This window comes from Artemia sp. Qi Xiang Cuo, chromosome 6 (assembly GCF_049724085.1).
Source record: "Artemia sp. Qi Xiang Cuo chromosome 6, ASM4972408v1, whole genome shotgun sequence".
Taxonomy (NCBI): domain Eukaryota; kingdom Metazoa; phylum Arthropoda; class Branchiopoda; order Anostraca; family Artemiidae; genus Artemia; species Artemia sp. Qi Xiang Cuo.
The window spans coordinates 19,329,476-19,352,752 of record NC_142799.1 but is presented as its reverse complement, the minus strand read 5'-3'; the positions used below and the strand labels follow the sequence as shown (position 1 = coordinate 19,352,752).

The following is a 23,277-nucleotide window of genomic DNA, read 5'->3' as shown; positions in this document are numbered from 1 at the left end:
GGCCACCAGGCATATAAGAAGAATGGTGGCAAGCAGTCAGATAATATAGAAGGAGACCTGAATGACCGATTTGTCCTTCTTAAAAAACTTTAAAGAGACCTTTCTTGGTCGCATCGTCGAAAAATGGTGGCACGCAGTCAGATAACAGAGAAGGAGACCTGAATGACCGATTTGTCCTTCTTAAAAACTTTAAAGAGACCTTTCTTGGTCGCATAGTAGACGAATCCCAAAATGCTCACGAGGAGTATCAAAAGAGGAGTTCATTCCCTGTGCGTTCGTTTTGTCTATTCCTCAGGAATAGACAAAACGTTGTGAGGAATAGTTAGACTATTCCTCACAACTCTATTTCTTAAAACAATAAAAAACTTTAGCGTAAAGAGCGAGGCGTTGAGGAGGGGACAGTCCTTTCATATACGGAATAATTTCTGTTCGTTTTAAGTTTTAATGTTGCTCCTTACTTTCAGTTAAAAAAAAAACTAGTTTTTTTTAATTTAATTTTTGAACGTTTTTGAATTAATGGAGGTTTTGATTTTGGCTCACCGTACATGAATAATTAAAAAAAATGCATATTAATTTTACTTTTATTTGGTTAAATGGCTTTCTCAAAATTGTTAAATTTTAGATACGAACATTTTTATTAGTAATAAATATACGTAACTTACGAATTAACTTACATAACGAACTTCTATATTCTTTAATACGTATATTAGTGGGTTCACCCCCTCTTCAAAAACATCCTCTTTACTATTAAGTTCTAATTTTTTTACAAATCTTTAAAAATGAACTCTTACACCCAATTGCCTTTAATTCGAATAAATAGCTCTTATGACAGTACTAAAAAACATTTGGCTTAAAGAGCGAGGTATTGACTAGGGGGCAAACCCAATGATAAACTTGATAATTTCTGTTCGTTTTAAGTTTTGGTGTTGCTCCTTACTCTCAGTTGAAAAACTTGCTTATTTTTTATTTAATTTCTGACTTTTTTTAAATAATGCTGGGAAACCCGGCACCCCTGACATAGCACTGTCCCTTCCCCCCTGACCACTTACTCCCGGGACAGATCCTCCCATATAACCCACGACCCCTCCCCCCACTACCAGAAAAAAAAATCGCCCTTGAAAACGTATATATAATTCCCAATAACCAATACTATATGTAAACATTGGGTAAAGTTCATAACTTTCAGCCCTCCCACCAGGGACTTCGGGGGATTAAGTCATCCTAAAAGACATATTTATTATATTTTCAACCATGGTGAACAAAATGGCTATCTCAAAATTTGGACTGGGTGACTTTGGGAAAAAAAAATGAGCGTGGGAGAGGGCCTAGTTGCCCTCCATTTTTTTTGGTCACTTAAAAAGAGCACTAGAACTTTTAATTTCCGTTTGAATGAGACCTCCCACGATATTCTAAGACCACTGGGTCGATACGATCACCCCTGGGAAAAAAACAACAAAAACAAAAAAAACACGCATCCGTGATCTTTCTTCTGACAAAAAATACAAAATTCCACATTTTTGCACATAGAAGCTTGAAACCTGTACAGTAGAGTTTTCTGATATGCTGAATCTGATGGTGTGATTTTCATTAAGGTTCTATAGCTTTTAGGGGGTCTTTTTCCCTTTTTTGAAAATGATCCAAATTTTCTCAGGCGCCTAACTTTTGATGGGTAGGACTAAACTTGATGAAACTTATATATTTGAAATCAGTATTAAAATCTGATTTTTTTTATGCATCTATTGGTGTCAAAATCCCGTTTTTTAGAGTTTTGGTTACTAATGAGCCGGGTCGCTCCTTACTTACAGTTCGTTACCATGAAATGTTTGAAAAGTGTGTTTTTTTTTAATGGTGGCAATCAATCAGATAATAGAGATGGAGACCTAAACAACTCGCTGGCTTTGCTTTAAACTTTAGAAAACATTTCCTAGTTGTAGGGTAGAAGAATAGCGCTCCCCAAAACTTATAACGCTCCCAAGTAGCGTCAATGGAGGAGATATTCCCCTTACATTTTTTGCCTCTTCCAAGATTAAGAAAAATTATTTCCTTGGAAAAATCCCTTTTTTACATTCTTATAAAAAAAAAAAATTGAAAAAACCCACCGAAGCTATCCAATCCTAGTTTGAAAACAAATTCCCCCCCACCGCCTCTACATTTGGTAATTTGACGTCACTGCTCTCAACAAAAGTATTCTTTCTGTAGTCTAATATGAATTAAAACGTGTATAGGACCAACAAGAGATTCTTGAGGCAACGATTCTTACGAAAAATACATCTAATTCCTCCAAATTTCGGCCGAACAACAAAGGTAAACTTCAAAACATAGCTTTTACCAAAAAATAAATCAATACGAGGTTCAGTATTTTCGTGTAAGCATTTTTTGTAATTAATTAGAAACAATAGTTTTAAGAGAAGAAATTAGCTTAACAGAAAGAATTGGGTGATGCAATCTCAGTGATGTAAGCATCTTTACGCAACATACAGCTGCAAGCAATAGATCATAGTGTCATTATATATTTGTGCAGCATTGCAACAAATCAAAAGAATGTTTCTATATCAGTTTTTTTAGCAAGCACTGTGGTACCAGCAATAACACTGATTTCACAAATCCGATTAAACATTGAGGTCAAAATTAGTCGAAAAATGGCAGTAGACATATTTCTTTTTTTATCCGTTCATCAAAATGTCACAAACGATGAAAGAGCAATTTTTAGAGGAAAAATATTAGCAACTACAGGGCACTTCCTCTACCACAATTTAACTTGTTGGGCAACCTTGGGGGCATCCTCTCCTCTCTCTAAACCTGGTTTGCGCAGGGTTTGACACATCTAAAGTTCCCTACCAGCTTTTACCAAAATTGCTTTGGAACCTCCCTGTGGTGTTGGTAAAATTTGCTAATGGGCCCTTTGTCTTTGGGACTGTCAGCCTGCGCTAAGAATCGCAAAATGACATTTATGGTATCGATCGTCCTTTAAGTATCGAGGATAATGTATATGAAATCGAATTGTTTGAAATGTTTAAGTAAAAAATTACACAAACATACACATATCTAAAAATATTAAAAAACTGAAATTTAATTTTAAATGAAAAGTCTTTTTGTGTAGTTTTTGGCAGTAGCAGGCACTAAATTATAAACAAAAACACAGGTGAATAATAAGCAAAAATTGGCTAAAACATGGTACCAAACAGCTTAAGAAGGTGCAGTTATTTTAGGAAAAAAAAATTGTTTATGTTTTACAAACAATTTCAACAGACAAAAATGTGATGCTTCCCTAAAAACTTCATAATTTTAAAACAACAACAAAAAAACCTATAGGTTTTCAGGTATGTATAGAATTTGGATGGATCCAAAGGAAATTTTTTTATTTTGATGTCTTTAGAGATTTAATGAAAATTACATCCCATTCTCATTATTAGATGTAAATTATAAAATATTGTGCCAAATATTTTGGAATTCTAATGATGATGGCAAAATTGGAGATTAATCCAAAAAATCTGCAAACAGTGTAGGGTCAATCAAGTTTCACAATGGGAAAACGAATTAGACTTTCTCCCAAGGAGAAGTCTTATCATGTACACATTTGGGAGGCGCTCTGGACCAAGTCAATACCCAAAATCCATAATTTACATAATTTTTTTCTAAATTCCCACATAATAAGTATTTGTGCTGTTAAGCTACTGTCTTCATGAATATAATCTTATTTTCCTGGAAAAGAAACTCATGTGCACATGCCAGAGTCTAATTGTTCAAAAATATTTCTTCATGTCAATAAAGATTAAACAGGGGCCAGTTTACTTTAGTTGGAATATAAAGAAGTCTTTTAGGAGAGGGAATTCCACTCTTCCATCCACCTCTGAGTAGGTATGACCTTGTTTCAACACAGTCAACAAAATTGGATTACATCAATGTAACATTACCAATAATTCCTCCATTGATGTATTCCATTTTTCTAGGTTTATCCTTTTGATTGCACATTTTTCATTTCTAGGTTTGCAAATGGCAGAATATACAACAGCAGTTGCTCCAACACCTAAAAATTATATATTTGGTATAAGTTAATCATCACACAAGTATTCTGAAAAATCCACTCTGAAAAATTAAATCAAGAATAAAAATTGATCAAGAATCCAGAATAGATTAAGTCTCTTAGACATTCACAAAATTATCTTCTTAATTGTCACTGTGGGTTTTATTATACTTTTTTTCGCTTTAAATGTTATTTATAGATACATTAGGAATTGAACATTAATGGAATAGGAAGTTACATCGCACAAACACATTATACAAAGAAGGAAGCCCTGAAGGGTTCGATATCTTGAAAGTTTAGTTTACCTCTGGTACTAAGTCTTGAACCTTTTTAGGTAATTCTCAAGTGGTAGGGTTTTTAGCTGTGTTGATATTTCGGTGACTCTTCACTGAACACTCTCCAGCGGATTACAGTGACTAATATATTAAGGTTATGCAGTACACATACCAAATTCCATGTGGGATGGAAATGCAGTGTAAAGTTTTTTTTGGTGATTAATTTTCTGGAGCAGACAGTTGCTCCAACAACCTAAGAGTCTATTCAGCTTTGCCACTTGCCAGTGCTATTTGTAAGTTTGTTATCAGTTGTGACACAAAAATCCATCTAAGAATCAATGCTTTCAACAGCTAGCAATAACAAATATATGGTAGGAATATGGTACTGATGATTGGATTATTGAATCCAGATGGAGAACCTTGTATTTTGAAAAACTCAATAGCCAACACCAGCAGATTACAGTGACTAATATATTAAGGTTATGTAGAAGGCATACCAAATTCCATATGGGATGGAAGTGCAGTGTAAAGTTTTTTTTTGTGATTAGTTTTCTGGATCAGAAAGTTGCTCTAACAACCTAAGAGTCTATTCAATTTTTCCATCAGTGCTTATGAGTAAGTTTGCTATCAGTTGTGACTCGAATATCCCTCTAAGAATAAATGCTTTTAACAGCTTGCAATAAGAAATCTATGATAGGAATATGGTACTGATGATTGGATAATTGAATCCAGATGGAGAATTGTGCATTTTGAAAAAGCATTTGAGGGGTATATAATAGCCAACACCAGCAAGGTGAGTGAAAAGGTAGCAGACAGGAACAGGTATATTACCAATCATGTTGCCCAACACTCAACATTATACTACATATACCAATATATTTCAGTGGTGGATTAACAGTCTTGACAAGTAGGCTAGACTATTAATATTTTCAGCACACAAATATTACCTTTTCTTGATTGACAAAATTAACCTACAATTCTTAGGATTATAATGGAAAAATTGTTAGTATTTTTATTTAGTATCCCCTCCTCCTATGAAAAAAAATAATCACGGAATTGGTCAGAGCTTATTGAATGTAAGAGCTATGGAGAGCAGGTACCCACATTTGTCTTTAACTTGAATTGCAGTCTAGTTTATCCTCTTCTGAACTAGATAACAATAACAACATTCTTACTTCATTAGATGATTAATATTTTTATTCGTTGAATTACAGTTGCTTTAATTGAGCTGTGTCATAATTTTGGGATTAAAAACTAAAATGTGGTTTTAATGAAGTCTTGGTTGTTATTTAAGAAACCATTTTTTCTTACTTAATATGATCCAAGTTTATAATGGTTAATATGGCTTAGCACTATATGTCATAGCACTATGAAACTTAACCAAATGTGGAAGAGGAATAGACACAAAAAATAACACAAACTAAAAAATCAGCAAACTTTTGCATTCAATCAAAGCCTACATTGGGCCCCGTTATGGGGCTGGGAGCGGAGTTATTGTGGCAGTTATAAATTTAGAATTTCAAAGGCAGTATTAAAAAGACCCAAAATGAACAAGATTAAAATTAACTTTATTGTGTATACCCATTTATGGTTGTGTCAGATAACAACAAAGTCACACGCACAAAGTTTGGAGAGAATACTAAAAGTAGCCCAGACAGCAATTTTGATGTTTTGTTATTTGGTCATGTATACAATGATACTACCTCAAACATAGATGGGTTACAAAAAAAAAGTATCTGGTTTTTCCCCTCACCATTTCACTTCCTAGCTTAAGGGCCATTAAATGGAGATCAGTACCACAGTAGGGGTTGTAAAATCTAAAAGCCTATGCTTTACCTTTACCTTCAGAAGAAGGCACAATAACTGCCACAGGACATTTTAGTTTTCCCACTTCTGTAATTTAATACAAAGGTTTTTCCATTTTTTAAAGAAAATCAATCTGTTCTATTCAATACAACAATTCAAACATGACTTGTCTTTTTGGACATGAAGCTGGAATTCATGCTAATGTTGCTTTTTAAACTATATAATCACAAAAATAATCACTAGATACAAAGAATGTTTTCACTTTTTGTTATGCATATTCCTTGCTTCAAAATTATGTTCCAATTGCCCCAAAATACAACCATTGACTAACTAAAGTCATATTTTCACTTTGGTGTTTTACTGACAAACTGGAAAGCAAATCAACCAATGACAATGCATGAAAACAACTTTCTCGATTCAGCATATTAATATGGGGTTTTCAATAGACTGATTTGTTTGGTGTTTGTCTCTTAAAATATCAAATGAAAACCTGGTTTAAAAACAACTCACTATCTTGTCAGTTACATAGAGAAAAAAGTTTTCATAAACTTTTTACTGGTTTGGTGTCTGTCTGTGACAGAATAATAAGGCAGATAAATCAGTTAGGGAGGCTTTGATCTACTAAAAAATACGTTTTTCTTGAGAAATCCACCAAAATTTTCATTTTTGTAGACTATTTCAAATTTTCAAAAGGCCTACCAAATACCACATGTCAATTTTGCAAATAATGCTTTTAATTCATTAGTTGAAATATTTGTTGCTTTTTTTACACAGCTAGAAGTAGCAATTATCATATTTGGAAGGAGGTGATTTTTGGTTTAGAATTGCACTCTGAACTAAGCACTATAATAACAAAGGAATAGTCAACAATGTTTCTAAATACAATGAACAGTACTATCAGATAGAACCCTGGGCTACAGATAGAGCCATATACACACAGAAAATTAATCTTTTTTTGTTGTTTTAAGTTGGCATTATTTTGTATTATTAACTAAATTTTGATGAGAAATGAGTAAAACATAATGCAAACCAACAGAAAAGCAAAATTTTGTAAAGAGCCTATGGTTATATCTTACCCTATTAGGGTATATGACACAACTTTTTTGCAATTATAATATTGTGCTTAGAATGGGAAATCCCATTTCCAATGAGGCAGTTGTTCCTCCCCCTAATAATGTGGATAAAATCTTATTATATCTCCCTTACCCCGTGACTCTATGGCTATGGGCCCGCTCACCCCCCCCCCAAAAAAATGCTGGAGATTTAAACCTGACTACTATACGGAGAAGAAAGAAATATAATGACAAAAAAATATTACCATTACACCTCTATATCAATACCCTTTCTAAATATAATGGTTGTTAGTATAACAACTGTACCCCTCCCCTCTTCTTAATGGGTTCAAACAAAGCCTTTTTCTTGCTGTAAATAGGCATTACACCTCTGCTAAATTGGGCATTTTCTTCCTTACCTATTCTGTAGCAAAATGGCATTGTGAAATAATTGGATAAATATATCATTTAAAAATTGTTGAAAATAAAATTAAAATTTAAGGAAACATCAAAATATGACAAAAAAAAGAACTTTTTGCATGTAATTTTCTTATAAGCATTTGATCAGCTGGAGAATTAGGTAACATTGGAGAGTTATGGCTCCTCTGATGGAACCACTATCAAGCAAAAAGAGAGGTATCATTTTATTCTTTTTTTGATGCTCTTTTCAAATATAATATTCACTTCTCTAGCAATTAATTTTAAAACTTTCCTAAAAAGAAGTTTTTAAGTAACATAAGATATAGATTCCTATAACAATTCAAACTCAAAACAACCAGAAACTACAATTTAAGAATAAATGAAACCCAAAACAAACAGAAATTTAAATAAATGATATCTAACATAGAGATAACAGATACTGATATGGATGAATGAATAAATCTTAAAACAAATAAAAATTAAAATGAATATTCAAGTCAAACTAAAAACAAACAAAATCTATTACAAACAGGAGTTTGGCACCCCTTTTCCTCTCCCCTAACTGTAAAGTTCTAAAGCCTATTGTGTCAGTTGTGTTTTCTCAAGAACTATATGTATTTTGAAGAGCCTGCTTTAGTTTTTCAAAACAATGACAACAAATAATAGGTATATCACTCTAATAGTCAAGATAACTGGAAAGAACTGACGAAAATAAATGAAAATAAACTGGACATTTAATGTATAATGATAGTAATTCCCAGAAATGTCAGCAATTATTTATTTAATAGTATTCTACTTTCATTTTTCAATGTTATGTTTTTTTCATCTATTTTGTTCTCAGTAAGTGCAAATGATGCAATAGGCAGTAACTTTCCTGGTCAGGGGAGGGGCAATAGCAAAACTCCTGTTTGCAGTGATTTTTGTTTTTTTTTTTAAGTTTGGCTTGAATATTCATTTTAATTTTTCCATGTTTTAAGACTAATTTATTCACCTACATCAGAGACTGTTATATTTATTTTTTATATGGTCATTTATTTTAATGTCTATATATTTTTTATTTCAATTTTTCTTCAACTGTAATTTCTGGTTGTTTTCTGTTTGACTTATTATAGGACTTCATTTCTGATTGTCTTGCTCTTTACATTTCTTTAAAAAGCTTTGTTTTTAAGAACATTTTTTCTTAATTAATTTCTTTTTGTTTTAATTGTAAAAGTTCAACATGCTCCTCAATATCCCCTAAAAGTTTCAACTAAATACCTTTAACTGAACCTGAGATATAGCACATATGGCCTGTTGAAAACTGGGATGCACATAGTTTTATTTTGATTTTAAGTTCAATATCCCTTCAACAGTCTCTGCAAGTTTGAACTTAATACCATTACCTATTCCTGAGATATTAGGGATGTTCTTTTACTCATCTTAGTCCTCAGATCTTACATTTTTTGACAAAGAAAGCTTAAAAGTGAAATCTTAGCACCAAGATCTTACATCTTATTACATCTTATAGCGTTCTTTTGCAAACGTCTTTCATCATTCTGCTCTGATCAGTGGTCTAAGAACAATGATGAGTATATCATCGAAGTTATCTCATCATTGTTCTATATGGCAGAAAGATGGCACCCTTTACACTTTTTCCCTACATCAGTGGGCTGTAAGACCTAAGAACAAAGATGATTTGAAAGAATGGAAATCTTTGTAGAAATATGTGATATCTTAGATGTTAGATCTTAGACCAAAAGAGCGGCCCTATTGTTGACATGCTATTTTGACAACCAAAATGTATATTGTGTCTTTTGATTCAGTTCAATGCCCTAATCATCATTTCCTGAAATTTCCCAATTACTAATCTTAGTTGTTCCTGAGATATTCCAACTATATCCATTAACAACTTTTTGGAAATAGTGTTGAAGTTCAACATCTCTCTGAAGATTCTCTATATGTTTCATCTTGATACTCTTCCCTAACTGTTCTTGGAATATTCAAGATATGTAGTTTTGACAACCTGGATACATCTAATGTCTTTAGAATTAATTAGCATCCTCTTAAATATTCCTTGAAATTTTCAACTTAAATGACTTTTGCAATTTGTGAGATATTGCAGATAAGCCTTTTTGAAAATCTGAATGCACTATACCATTTTGACAAGCAGGATTCAGTTAAAACTCTGTTGATTTAGTTTAATGGTTCTAGTTATAGGCTAATAGTGACAGTTCAAGTAGTATTTGTAGTCACAGACACAAGTAGTAGCAGTTGAAGTCATGAGGTGTTGGATTTTTAGTTGCAAGTTGTTGCACTCATATTCACAAGTACTTGCAGTCACACTTCCAAGTAGCTGCAGTAGCAGTGGATTTACATTCATATCTGCATTTCCATGTAGTTATTGTTGCAATTAGTCAAACTTACAACTAGTCATAGATGGTCAAACTTATAGTCAGAGTTGCATGAGGATCAACAAACCCATGTGACATTGTGAAATTTGAATTGTGGATTATTGCCTCAAATTGAGTGTCAAAGACATTTTTCCAAATCTAGTGTGTTATTTTCCTACTTAATAGACCCTAAAGTGTTATATCATAGCAACTCATATTGGTGTTTTAATCTCCTTGTGTGTTTTATAACTGGTGATATACAGCTTTAATTCCCCCAAGATTTCAACTTCCCATATTTTGAATTTTCTTTGTTGCTGTTGCTGCTGTGCAGTTGCCAAATAATTTTCTTTTGGACGAATTTGAAAATCCAGCCAAAACCACAGAATAAATGTTTTTGAGCCCGCCTAGGGAGTCGCCAGAGAAGGGAAACCTGGTTATAGGAACAGGAGATGAAATAGTAAGTCTGTTCCAATCTTCTTATCACTCTCTATCAAGACCCCCCCATCTCCTTAACAAGAACAGGATCAACAGTTTCTGAATCCGAATCTGAGTCCTTCAGATTCTTATCATCAGATTTCATGAATGACACCATTATAACTGTTGGTGCTAATACTAAAAGTGAGGGTATTCCCCCATTGTATGATGTTATTTATAACACACAAAAAAAACCACGGATGACTGTCATGAAGTTCTCCTTTGGAATGCTAAGAAACATAAAAACATTTCTCCAGCAAAACCCCTCAATTCCCAGGCCAAGAAAGACCACAATATCTCCCCCCAACTATACTTAGAGATTTCTACCAAGCAACCTTTTATTGTCAAAGATATTGCCCAAATCAGATTAGCAATTTTAAAAGTAATCAAATCAGAATTCTCTTTGAATGTTAATAAAAATGGCGCAATTTTAACCTCTTTTAAGGATAAAGCAGCATCCAAAAACTTCTGATAATTACTAATCTTTTAAGTATGTCTATCAAGTGTGGTTATTGGTCTCCTCCCAAAAAGGAGACCAAAATTGTTATTTACAATGTCCCAACAGACATAGTGCTACAGGAGCTGGCCATGGGCCAAACAAATAGCCAAGGGGAGCCTGAATCAGTGTCTCTAGATTAGGTAAACCTGATACTACAGGCCAAATAATCAGCAAATCATTCCTATTTGGTTTGAACAAGGGGGTAAATCTGAATCAACCTCTGTTGTTGTTTGGCCAAAGAAAAGCCTTCAAAGCCTACCAGTTGAGGCCTATCCAATGCCATATACGTTCAAATCTAGGGCATATAGCTGAATTTTCCTCTTCAAAAACTATAGCCTGTGCAAAGTGTAATAACCAACATAATGAGGAAGCTACCTGCCCCAAAGAAGAACCCAAATGTATTAACTGCAAAGGCCCTCATAGATCAGATAAGTCTCAATGTCCATCATACAAACAAAGAGCTGTTGCTATAAAAATTGCCAAAGAAAGGTCAATACCTTACACTTTTGCTGCTATGGAGGCTAGAGCAATACAAAGTCAAGTCTCAATCATGCATAATAGATCAGAACCTCTGGTACCTATTTCCATTGGTGTCAATCAATCAAGTACCCCTTGAGCAGCCAACACTTCCCATTGCCCCATTCACCAACCCTTGAGGAAAACAAAAATAGGAAAAAATCAAAAACCCAAACAAAGGGTGTATCTCCCCTTTGTATCAGCAAGAACAATTACCCCCCATGAATACCCACATCAAGGAAAGAATATAGGCAAGAAGTGTCAACCCAATCCCCTAATAGTGAAAACATCCTATCTGAGATGTGCCTCTTTATGCTCAACATGTTAGCCCTAGAAAAAGTCACCCTGACACCCCAGCAGAAGTTGGATATTGCCAGTGAGATAGCCTCAACCAATCTCTCAAAAGAAATACTCGCCCAGGCTGAAGCTCACTTCACCCAAATTATGAACAAGTACCAACCATCCTGTTCAGCTCAGATAAAAAAAAAACTGGCCAATGGCTGAGGGCTGTCAGCCCAACTAACTGTTCCCCTGTCTTTGTCTATTGTTTATCCCAATGATTTATCAAATTCAATCAATATTTTTTCCAGCTCAAATAATTCACAACACAACTTACCTTAAATCGCATTGTCCAGCAAAATAAGGAAAGATTAAGGAAAGATTAACTTAAGTAAGGATAAAGTATTACCAAGTATTCATAACAGAGAACCATTGGATAGTTCTACTTTTGAGTCTTGCAAGTCAGAACTCAGTAATATTAGTGAAGCCTGTATTGAAAATGAAGACAGAATATTTGTGCTTTACAATAATGTGGATTGCATCACCACAAAAATGAATTAAATAAAAGCTGTAGTATCAGCAAGACCTGAAGTGAGCATGATTGCCTATACTGAAGTTAAACCAAAGTATACTTTAGTGCCACTGACTGATGTACAAATCCAGATCACTGGATTCAGAATAATTTAAAACCTGTTGAAACCAGAAGGAAGAGGACTTGTCCTGTATGTCAAATCATCACTGAAGGTGGGAAACCTTAATCTTGGTTCTCAGTATGAGCTGTGGGTAGAGCAGGTCTGGACAAAAATTGATCTAAAGGGTCACCCCTTAATTGTAGGTTGCATTTATAGAAGCCCAAGCTCTCACTGTCAGAAAGATTCTCACCTTGCAATTGCAAATTCTATAAGTTCAGTTATGAGTCATCCTTGACATAATATAGTAATTGTTGGAGACTCCAACTTCCCTCAGATTCAATGGGTTAGTAGTTATGCTGCTATAAGAGATAATGATGACTAGATTGGCCCACTCCTCAATAACCCATCTCTCCTGGATCTCCTACTTGTCAAAGATAAGGAGGCAATCCAAAGTATAGACCCAGAACCACCTTTTGGTACAAGCAACCATATAGCCATAACTTGTCAACTAAAGATGTATCTGCAGACAAACAATTTTAGAAAGTAAGAGTATACAAACTATAACAAGGTCAGGCAGGATTTAGCTAACCAAGATTGGCCTGTGGTTGAAAAGAGCAATGTAGAGGGAGCTTGGCCTGAGATGAAAAGGGTCCTCAGTGAGACAACCGCAAAACACACAACAACCATTGGAAACAAAGACCAAAACGCTCCCTTTCATCACATGAAAAATCAAGCTAGCAGTCCAAAAGAAAAAAAAAAGTTATGGAAAAGGTAAAAGGACAACCCAATGCAGGTAAATAATGACAAAATCAAACAATTACAAAATAAAGTCTGCTACCTTACATGAGAAGTTACTAGAAGGTATGAGGACTCTTTAGCTTCAGTGTCAAAAACAAATCTGATGCCAGAATATGATATTCAGAAACCAATGCAAATTATTACTGTCAACACTTTGGATGTGAAATCATGGCTCAAAAGATTGAACACAAATAAGTCAGTTGGTCCTGATGGGGTTCACCCTCAGACTTCGAAAGAGGCTCATGCGGAGCTTGCCCTCCACCTTGCAAAACTGTTCCACAAGTCTCTTGATGCTAAACAAGTCCCTTAAGATTTGCAAAATGCAAATATTACACATGTTCACAAGAGTGGAAGCAGGATCTGTACTGCCAATTACCAACCCATTCACCTTGATAGTCAGTAAAATCTTTGAAGGAATTGTGAATACTGCTGTTACGAAACACCTTATTGACAACAAACTACTTACTGATAGCCAACATGGAATCAGAGCTGGACGCTTGGTTGAGACAAATCTTGTTGATGCACACAAATGTGTAACTGAACTGCTAGACCTGAGTATCCCTGCTGATATGATCCTATTAGACTTTGCAAAGGCTTTTGACAATGTTTGCCATCACTGTTTGAAGGCAAAACTCTTAGCTACCAGGATACAAGTGGAGGTTGTGAATGGGTGATGCAGTTCCTCTCAGGAAGAAAGCAGAGAGTTAAAGTGTTTGGAAATTAGGGGCGAGAATTCCCCCAAGAAGTTACTGGAGATTACAGTGGCATGCTCCAGGGAACAATCTTGGGCCTAATACTTTTCAATATTTACATTTATGATGCTCCACAGGCTGTAAGAAATAAGATCAGCATTTATGCCAATAATTCAAAACTTATTGGGCCGGCAGATTCAACAGCAACAAGAGCCACCATACAGGAAGACCTGGATTCACTTTCCCTTTGGGCCTACCAATGGAAGCTTGGATTTAACATTCAGAAATACAAGACAGTACATTTTGGGAAAAAGAATGAGAAGTGGCAGTACCATACGAGTAGAGGAGATGGCTCTAGGCAATTGATTGTTTCTTTGGCAGCTGAAACAGATTTGGGAATAGGTGTCAATGAAGAATTAAAATTCCACAGACACACAAGCAGTGGTTACCAAGGCATCTCAGACCCTTAGAATAATTAAGCATACAGTACATAGCAGATTCTCCAAAGTCATGACAAAGCTATAGAAGGGTCTTGTGCAACCATTATTGGAATTTGGGATGTGTGTGGCCACACCCATGAACAAGGGTGACCAACAGAAAATAAAGTCTGTTCAAAAGGCTTGCAACCAAAGCTGTTCATGGATGTAAGAACCTCAACTATCCATCTTGCCTGAACAAAATACAGCTCCCAACACTTGTCTACACACAATGGAGGGGTGATGTCATCATGGCTTGCAAGCTACTGCATGCCAATTCCTCTTCTCAGAAGCCTTTCCAACTTGACAAATCATCCAGGACAAGAGGGCATGGTAAGAAACTGCTCTGGAAGAGAGCTCACAGCAGACTCCACAACCACTATTTCTCCAATAGATTAGTGGCCCCCTGGAGCGGTCTTCCCAATGCATCTGTCACTGCTTCCTCTGTTGATGCATTCAGGTTTGCCATTGATAAGAATTGGTCCACCAAACCATGGAATACAGAGTGGGACACTGCCAAACCAATGGCTCCCCATTGTCACTGACCAGCAACTCTACAGGATTTTCTCCTTATTTCACTGGACAATGTGATTTAAGGTAATAGTAAAAGTAGAAATAACACTCCTGAAAGTTTCAAGTTAAAACCATTAGCCAACCCTTAGATATTACTGATATGCCCTTTTGACAACCAGCATGCACATAGTGTGGTTTGATTGGTTTGGCATTCCTCTCAGCAAATTTTAAAGTGCTTCTAGTAAATATATAAGAGATTCTATAACTAAGGTAAGGTGAGCATACTACCATATGCCTTTTTTATGCCCTTTCTAATTATAATAACAATTTTACTCACAAATCCAATTTAAAGCCCTTTAATAGTCCCTAGCATAATACCAAACTCCTTATTTTTGCACAAAGAAATGGGTTGAGAAAAGTAGTTAAAGCATGCCAACAATTATTAATCAATTCTTTCTAAGTCAAATGTTCAATAGGTATTAATTAAAAATCATCAAGTTTGATTAAATTGACAAATAATAGACCTAAATCTTTTATAACTGCTATTTTGAACTATATTTGATGGTGCTTTGTTTTCTTTGTGAATAGGTTTTTAGTATAAGCCCAGAACTGGGGCTACTGAGAAGGAAACATGTTAAAATAATTCTCACTTCAGAATACATAAAAAAATGTAGTTAACTTATTTTAAAGGCACTTCTACTATCTAGTAAAATTCTAGTTTAGCTACTTTTTGCTATCTTGGAAAGGGGCTAGGTTAGAAAAATAAAACTTTCAGTAATGAATCCACAGCCAAAAACATAGGTAAATATATACCAAATCATATTATTGAGTTAGGAATAAAGTGAATACACCATTTAATGCCTTTTTTTATGCTGATTACAAATACAATAATCATTTCTATTGGAAATGATTTTCACCCCCCCTAACCTAATCTAACCCCCACCCCCATATGTGCAAATATATATCCGGAATTGGAATATATAGGGGGGGGGGCTAAAATTCATTTCCAATAGAAATGGTTGTTATATTTGTAATCAGCATAAAAAAGGCATATAATGGTATAGCCTCCTGACTACCCTTGTCCCTCTGGGTGGACATACAGTTAATTTTTTTTAGCGCGATAGTTATTGGTTGGAACGTCATCTACGCACTACAGTTGGAACCAGCGTACCTGGCTTGCCATCTGTGATTTTTTTCAGCTTGTTATTGGTAGTGGAAGAGTGGTTTTTGCACTAAAGAAATGGAGGAAAGTTCAAAATCGAAGAAGAGCAGGAGGACAAGAGGTAAGAAAATTCCTAATTGGTCTTGGAATGAAAGGTGGAGCCTGGAAAAAAATAAGCTTCCTTAGAAGGGTTAAAACTTCTTTTTGGGAGAGATTTTTTCACCTATATCCATTACATCATCTATTGGTGTGCGACTAAAGTTCAATGTCCACCCCCGTGGACATCGGTTCTCAATCAAGCATTTTGAAGTTAGAAAGATAAGAGTCGACAGAATCGGAAGAATCGGAAGTCGCAAAGAATCGGAAGAAAGATAAGAGTCGCGAAGAATCGGAAAAAATCGAATCAATTCAAAAAAGGGCCTTGCGAATAATTTTCAAAGAAGGCAAGGTGCCTTACTCTCTGCTCCTAAAAAAAGCTAGTCTGAAAACCCTGGAGCAAAGGAGGGTTTCGTTGTGCCTCCGTTTTGCAAAAAAAATGCCATAACAAACCCTCGGACGGCAAGTATTTTCCCCAAACGTCACTCCCCATCCAGAATACGGCCGCCTCGAGCTGTTTCTGAGCCCATCCCTGCTTTGTCCTCCATTCGCTGCGTTAATTCCAGATACGAAAGAACTTTTATCCCCTTCATTACAGAGAAAATGAATAAAATGCCTCAATAGTTTCTTTTTTGCCCTCTTTTGTTGTTTATTAGCTGATGGTACTGCCCAGGTTCTTGTGCTCTTTTGCTCGCCCCCCCTTTCTTGACCAGCTTTTATTGTCTTTAACTCTTTTATTGATTTACTGTAGTTTAATTGCTGACACTTTCTTAGTATCCCATTTAATTTAAATGCATTTATGTTTTGTGCTATGTTTAGTTTGACCAGTTTTTAATGCATTTTTTTCTCTCTCTAAGTGTAGTTTGACAAATTTTTTTTTTTTTTAATTTTTTAATTGACTTTTTAAAGTTTTAATTATTGACTTTTAAATGATGTTCATTATGGTTTTCTCTATTTCGTTGTTGTTCTTTGCATTTGCAGGGTAACCATTTATTTGTTGTTGACTCCAAACTCCGAATCCGGCCCTTTGTGGGCTTGTGATAGCGATTTTTTTGAAATAAATATCTCTTATCTCTTATCTCTCAGAACAGAAGAACTTCCTATTTTAATGTCTTTTCTTAACTTTCACTTATGGTCACCTTCAAAAGCTGAAAACTATGTTTTCTCTTGTAGTTACCGTGCCTGATGCCTTGGCAACCATCGATGCCAGTGATGTTGAGGACCTTTCTGCAAATGAAAGTGATGATGACCTCTTTGAGCCCCACGAGATAGACCTTGAAGATACAAGTGAAGATGAAGATCCTAACAGCGCCTTCCTTCCAGGCGATGAAAGTATCATCGACGAGGAAGTATCTGAACTGGAGTCTGATTTTTAAGATGATATACCTCTAGGCAAGCGGGCTCGAATATTGCAGCGACCTATGAAACGACCAAAATTGATGAAATGGAGGGAAAGCACGAGGTTTGAGATTCAGTTGAGTTCAGTAAGAGATGAAGTTATCTTTACTGACCATTCTGTTTGGAAACCAGAAGAGTTTTTCGCACAGTACTTCCCCCAGTCTTTTTTCGATGAGACAGCATATGCCACAAACTACACCTATAAAAAAAAATCCAACAAGAGCTTGAATGTCACTGCTGACAAACTAAAGACCTTATTCGGAGCTGTAATATTGATGGGCAATCTCAAATAACCTCAAATCGAAATATACTGGAAGGCACAGTACCGTGTAAACCAGATAGCAGAAAATATTGGAAAAAACCGTTTCTTCACTCTAAGAAGCAATCTGAAATTTGTTGTAGATGAAGAAATTTCCGACGACATTAAGAAGAACAATCGGTTGTGGAGAGTTCAGTCAATTATCGACCTTTTCCGTACCGTTTGCCTTTCTTTCCCGAGGGACAAAAATTGTTTAATTGATAAGCAGATGATCGCAATTTCGAGGAAACGTCTTTAAGGTAGTATGCACCCAATAAGTCAAATCCCGTCGGCCTCAAAAACTTTGTCTTGGCTAACCAGAAGGGCCTCATACTTGACTTCGAGATTCATCAGGGTGCTACTACGCTTCCTGAAAATATGCGATGCCATGGCCTTGCAGCTGGAATCGTACTCAGGGTATCTCAAACCCTCCCACCCGGATCTTGCCTCTACTTTGATCGATTTTTCAACTCAACAAAACTACTCGACCGTCTGTGCGAAATGAAGATAAATACAACTGGCAAAATCACGCGAAAAAGATTTGGAAGGGAGAACATACCTCTGAATCCAGAGAAAGACATGAAGAAGAATGTGAGAGGGTCGAGCTTTGCATTTGTGCCAGAAGATAGGAAGCTAGCCATCACGGAATGATTTGATACGAGAATTGTGACACTAGGCTCGAATAGTAAGGCAATAGAAGCAGAGACAATAATGGAAAGATGGGACAAAAATCAGGGGAAGCGGATCATATTCTCTTGCCCAAGGTCTATAGCTGACTACAACCAGTACATGGGTAGAGTGGACATAGTTGACCGTATGATCAGTTATTACCGATTCACTTAAAGAACTAGAAAATGGACCGTAAGATTCCTTCATCATTTTATTGATGCTGCATGCTCAAATGGTTTCATCGAGATGCAGGCTCATGAAGAAAATACCAGTCCAAGCTTGAACAAACTTATCTTAAACCGTTTTCACGTTGCAGAGCACCATCTCTGTCGGCCGAAACTGGAGCAGTATGTCGAGGAAAATGACGATTGTGAAGTAGCGTCGGCTGGTGATTTCAAAAAGCGCCGACCATTACCACCTGAGAGAGGTAGAGCAGCCATTCACTTACCCGAATACCAAGACCTAAAGGACACGAAGAGGTGCAGCCTTCCTGGCTGCTCAATGAAGACAAGGTAGTGGTGTGTTGAATGCAAAGTGTTTCTATGTCTTGTTGGTGACAGAAACTGCTTTTCTTGTTTTCACCAGTAAACAACCATGGAAAATAAATTTCCTGTTTCTTTTTCTCGATGAAAATAAAAGTGTTATATAGTCGACTTATCTCTCTGATTTACTCCGTTGGGAACCGATGTCCACGGGGGTGGAAAACAGATTTTGGAGAGGGGAGGGGAGTGAAAAAATTTTTAAGGTCATTTTTGAAATCAGCGATTTTTTTAACACATGTGGTGTAAAAATCACGCGTCTTCAATACCTATATCTATGCCGGTAGTCAGGAGGATAGGCCTATTCACTTGATTTGAAACTCAATAATATGATTTGGTATATAGGCCTATTTACCAAAACATACTCTGGGAAGGTATTGCCAAACTTCCATGTTAACCCTTATCTGATTTCTAAGTCTTAAAAATTTGTCTACTTGACATGTCTAGCCTATAGCCTAGACTACCTATTGAAATTAAGACAAAAACATTTTACCTTAATTTTCAGTTATCAGTTGCTTTTTCTTTGGTTTTACTTATGTTAATGTCTGCCCACTAGAGGGAGAAGGAGTGAAGGTATGTAGGCTACTTCAAAATACCTTGCCAGGACATAATTTAGTCTGAAGACCCATCCCTGAAAGTTTCATTTTCAAAACCTAACCCCTTTCTAAGAAAGCAAAAAGTAGATAAACTAGAATTATATCCACTATACTTCAGCCCTACCCCTAATTTGCACCTAGCCTAAATTACACACTTCCCATGTGTTCTTCCATTTCTTGATTTTGTCTTTGTTAGCCTAACTAAATTAATGGGTACATGGGTTGTAACAGGAGTGATGTGTAGAAAACATATTATTTGGGCCTGCCTCAAGAAGGATAAATTACAGCTTATTGGAATCTAGGTCAATATAGACAAGCTTATTGAACACAGAGATAGCCTCAGAATCACTAAATTTTTGTCTGAAAAATTTGAACAGAAACTTACCGATAGATTCCCCAATTTCATAATGTTCTGGGCCATTAGGCCATCCAGTTATTGAATTGGATGAGCTGGCTTCAACCATTGCAGGTCTTTTCAAAGGAATTTTTTCCTCTTTTGAGATAGATCTCTGGAAGAGTAGTTGCTGCTGATGTTGCCAGTAAATAAATTCTTGAGGCCCTCTAACAGTTATGCTTATCAAAGAGATGTCGTCGTCTGAAGAAGTCGCGTGAGAGGCACTTCTTTCTAATTTTGAGCCGCTTGAATTTGTCTTTATTTCTAAATTAGCATTGAATTCAGTATGTTTTAGGATTGTTTTTTGGTACACAAGGTGCATTTTAAATGACAAAGAGCCTAGTATGCCATACATATGAGATGAGATAATAAATTGAAAATTTCTAAATTATATAGATATTTTGTACAGTATTAAGATCAATCTTTATTTTCTTTGTAATTCAGTTTTTTGAGTCTAGCAAAAATAGCCCTTAAACCCTAAGCTCAATATTGAAATGTGTCTTTGAAATTAACAGGGGTGTCACAGATCACGGGAGGAGGGGACCTGTTTCTTCGTCTCAATTTTTTAAGAGGTAAGGGGCCAACGGGAAGAAATGACTAAAGAGTTGTCTCAATTGGTAAACCAAAAATTAAGCATTCTTGATAGTAAAATTGGCCAGTCGATAAAATTCATTGCCCCCCCCTACCTCTAAACTTTTTGGCTTGTGATACCTCTAATGTTAATATTCTAACTTAGTTGAAATAAAAAAGAAGATAATGCCAGCATACAAATAAAAAAGGTCTCAAACAGAGCTTAGGAAAATCCTCTGATTAAAGTCGGACATTTCCTATACTCTGAAAATGGGTTTATACTTTCAAAATTTTAATTTTGACTAAACTAAAAAAATAGGCCTTTAAAATATAAATAACTAAATTCATAAAATACAAATATTACTTGAAATTTGAAGTGAATAAGCTAGCAATGTCTAAATAATCAAAGTTGTGTCAGACATGTATGTTAACCTGAATTGAAGCTTTAGAAAGGATTATGTCATTTTCGTTTTCCATCGCAATAAGGCTGAAATGTTTCGGTGATATCAAAAGCTGAATTTATTGAATTTAAAGATAATATAATATGAGCGTTTAAAAATATGCTAAACTTTGCTTGGGAAAAACATTTTAAAAGCAGTTTTCTTCAGAGATTTTAATTCCCGAAAAATAAAGGAGGGGAAAATTGTTTTCCAAAATGTTAGGGGGAGACATATTTGCTATTTTATCAGTTTTTTCAATGGAAACATCAAAAAAAGGTCTTTCGATGAAAATAATCCTAAAAAGGAACTTTTGAAATCTAGATGGAGAGGGGATCGTATAAAATGGAGAGGGAAAGAAAAAGTCTAAAGCAAAGTTGCTGTGGCTTAGTTTGATTCTACTTTTTTTTATTATATATGTGTCGGAAGGGGAGTTCTGTAATTAATTTTCCCAGGGCAGCACCAACCCTAGGAATAGCTCTGGGTTTAATTTACGTACTTGCTTTATGTACTTACACCTATTGAATTTTAACTTCAACTAAACAAAAAATATCAGGAACAAAGCTTATAAATATACCAGTCATAGAGATTCAAAAAATCTTGAAATCATTGACTGTATGAGACAGGTAATTTATAACGTTAGTAATGGACTAAAGGGCAATGCACTTGAAATAAAAACTGAAGCAGCTCTAGTTGATGCACCTGCACATAAGTAGATATTTGATAATTAGCTGCAACAGATGTTTAAGTGTATCATGGAATAAAATGCATTTCTGTTGCCAAGTCTCCCCTAAATTCTTTTTTACCATTCATTGTGTTAAGTTCTTGAGTTTGATAGTTTTCATCTTTTTGAATTGTTTATATGTACATCCATCTGTTCTTATGATCAATCTTTTTTTCTTTTTTTTTTTTGGCTGTGTTTGCTTTTAAATTTTACTATGAAGTGTGGATTAAAAACATATTAGCTTGTTATAACAATTTTAGAAAACGAATAAAATAATGTCTAAATAGATTACAATGACGAGTATTCAGTTTTTATATCTAAGAAAAATCTACTAATCAGAAAAGATGTATATTCTTACGGACCCTATTCAGATCACTGTGCCGAGAAAAAGAGAGTTCCAAATAAAGCCAATGAAAAACTCTAAATATAAAACAAACTTAGATCTGAGTTTGTGCCTGATTTTTTTACGTGTCTCGAGCTTTCGCATATGTGCATGTTGTTTCACTGAATATTTTAGATATATGTTTTTGTCCCTCTCCCCTCCCTCTCTCTTTCTGTTGTTTAGTGTTTTGGAATAAGAAACCAAGTTATTTAGGTTGTACTATTTTAACAAGCTCATTGTTATAATAAAAATAATTATATGTTTTAATATATTTCCATATTTTAATTTTATTCTTAAACATAAATGGAAATATATTTTTACAAAAAAATAACTTGCCAGAAACAGGGAACCTTATGTTCTTGGAAATAGAACAAACGATAGTGAATAACGGTCATTTGCCAGTGTTTATAACAAGGTATCCTTAATGTCTAAGTAAAAACAAAGTTAAAGATAAAAAATTGTATCTAAAAATAACAGAAGTAAAAACAAAAATTTAAAACCCTTAATACATAGAATTGAAAATAAAAAGCCAAAACTAAGAAGTAAAGACATTAAAAACCACATTTTAACAACTAGACAAAAATAACACTGAATTATACAGACAGAGAAAACTCTATGCTAGTAAAACACATAGCCCTAGGAAATTCTGCGTAAAAAATCCTGTTATAGTCTAGTATGTTATTTGAAAACAAAGTAGCAGTGTTCAGCTGTAGCACTAACTTAGCATTAACTACTACTACTACTGCTAACAACTCACCGCAGCACCAAACCGCCTGAGGCTAATACAGCTACGCACGCTCCTCCTCCATCCCAATCTATTCAAAGTCTCCCTTTTTACAGCCTCTCACGATGTCCCTATGTCCTTTAAATCTTTATTAATGACGTCTTCCCATCTCAGACGAGGACGATCTGCTTTCCGTTTCTCCCTAGACGGTTGGCCAAACAGAATAATCTTCGGCATTCTATCATCCTTCATCTACACAACGTGCCCTGGCCACCTCAACCTTTCTTTCACTATAGCCCTAGAGAGCGGTATTGAACCACATTTTTCGTACAGCCTATTGTTTGAAAACGGTCAGTCAGCCGGGTACCCAGAACAATCCTTAAGCAATTTCTCTGGAAAACATCTAGCAAATCTTCATCCGCTTTTCGGAACGCCCATGCTTCAGAGCCATATTTCACTGTAG

At 35.3% G+C, this 23,277-nt stretch overlaps 1 protein-coding gene across 3 annotated transcripts in view; it reads right to left on the bottom strand.

Moving 5' to 3' along the window:
* fray (oxidative stress responsive kinase frayed) overlaps positions 1 to 23,277 on the bottom strand; it is a 105,960-nt gene that overhangs the window by 48,033 nt on the left and 34,650 nt on the right. For all 3 annotated transcript variants that reach the window (XM_089090524.1, XM_089090522.1, XM_089090523.1), the window contains exons 2-3: positions 19,969 to 20,241; positions 3,915 to 4,027 (exon numbers count right to left, since the gene is read on the bottom strand). In XM_089090524.1, the coding sequence (XP_088946650.1) occupies positions 3,915 to 4,027; positions 19,969 to 20,241 (386 nt within the window). The remainder of the gene's footprint in view (positions 1 to 3,914; positions 4,028 to 19,968; positions 20,242 to 23,277) is intronic.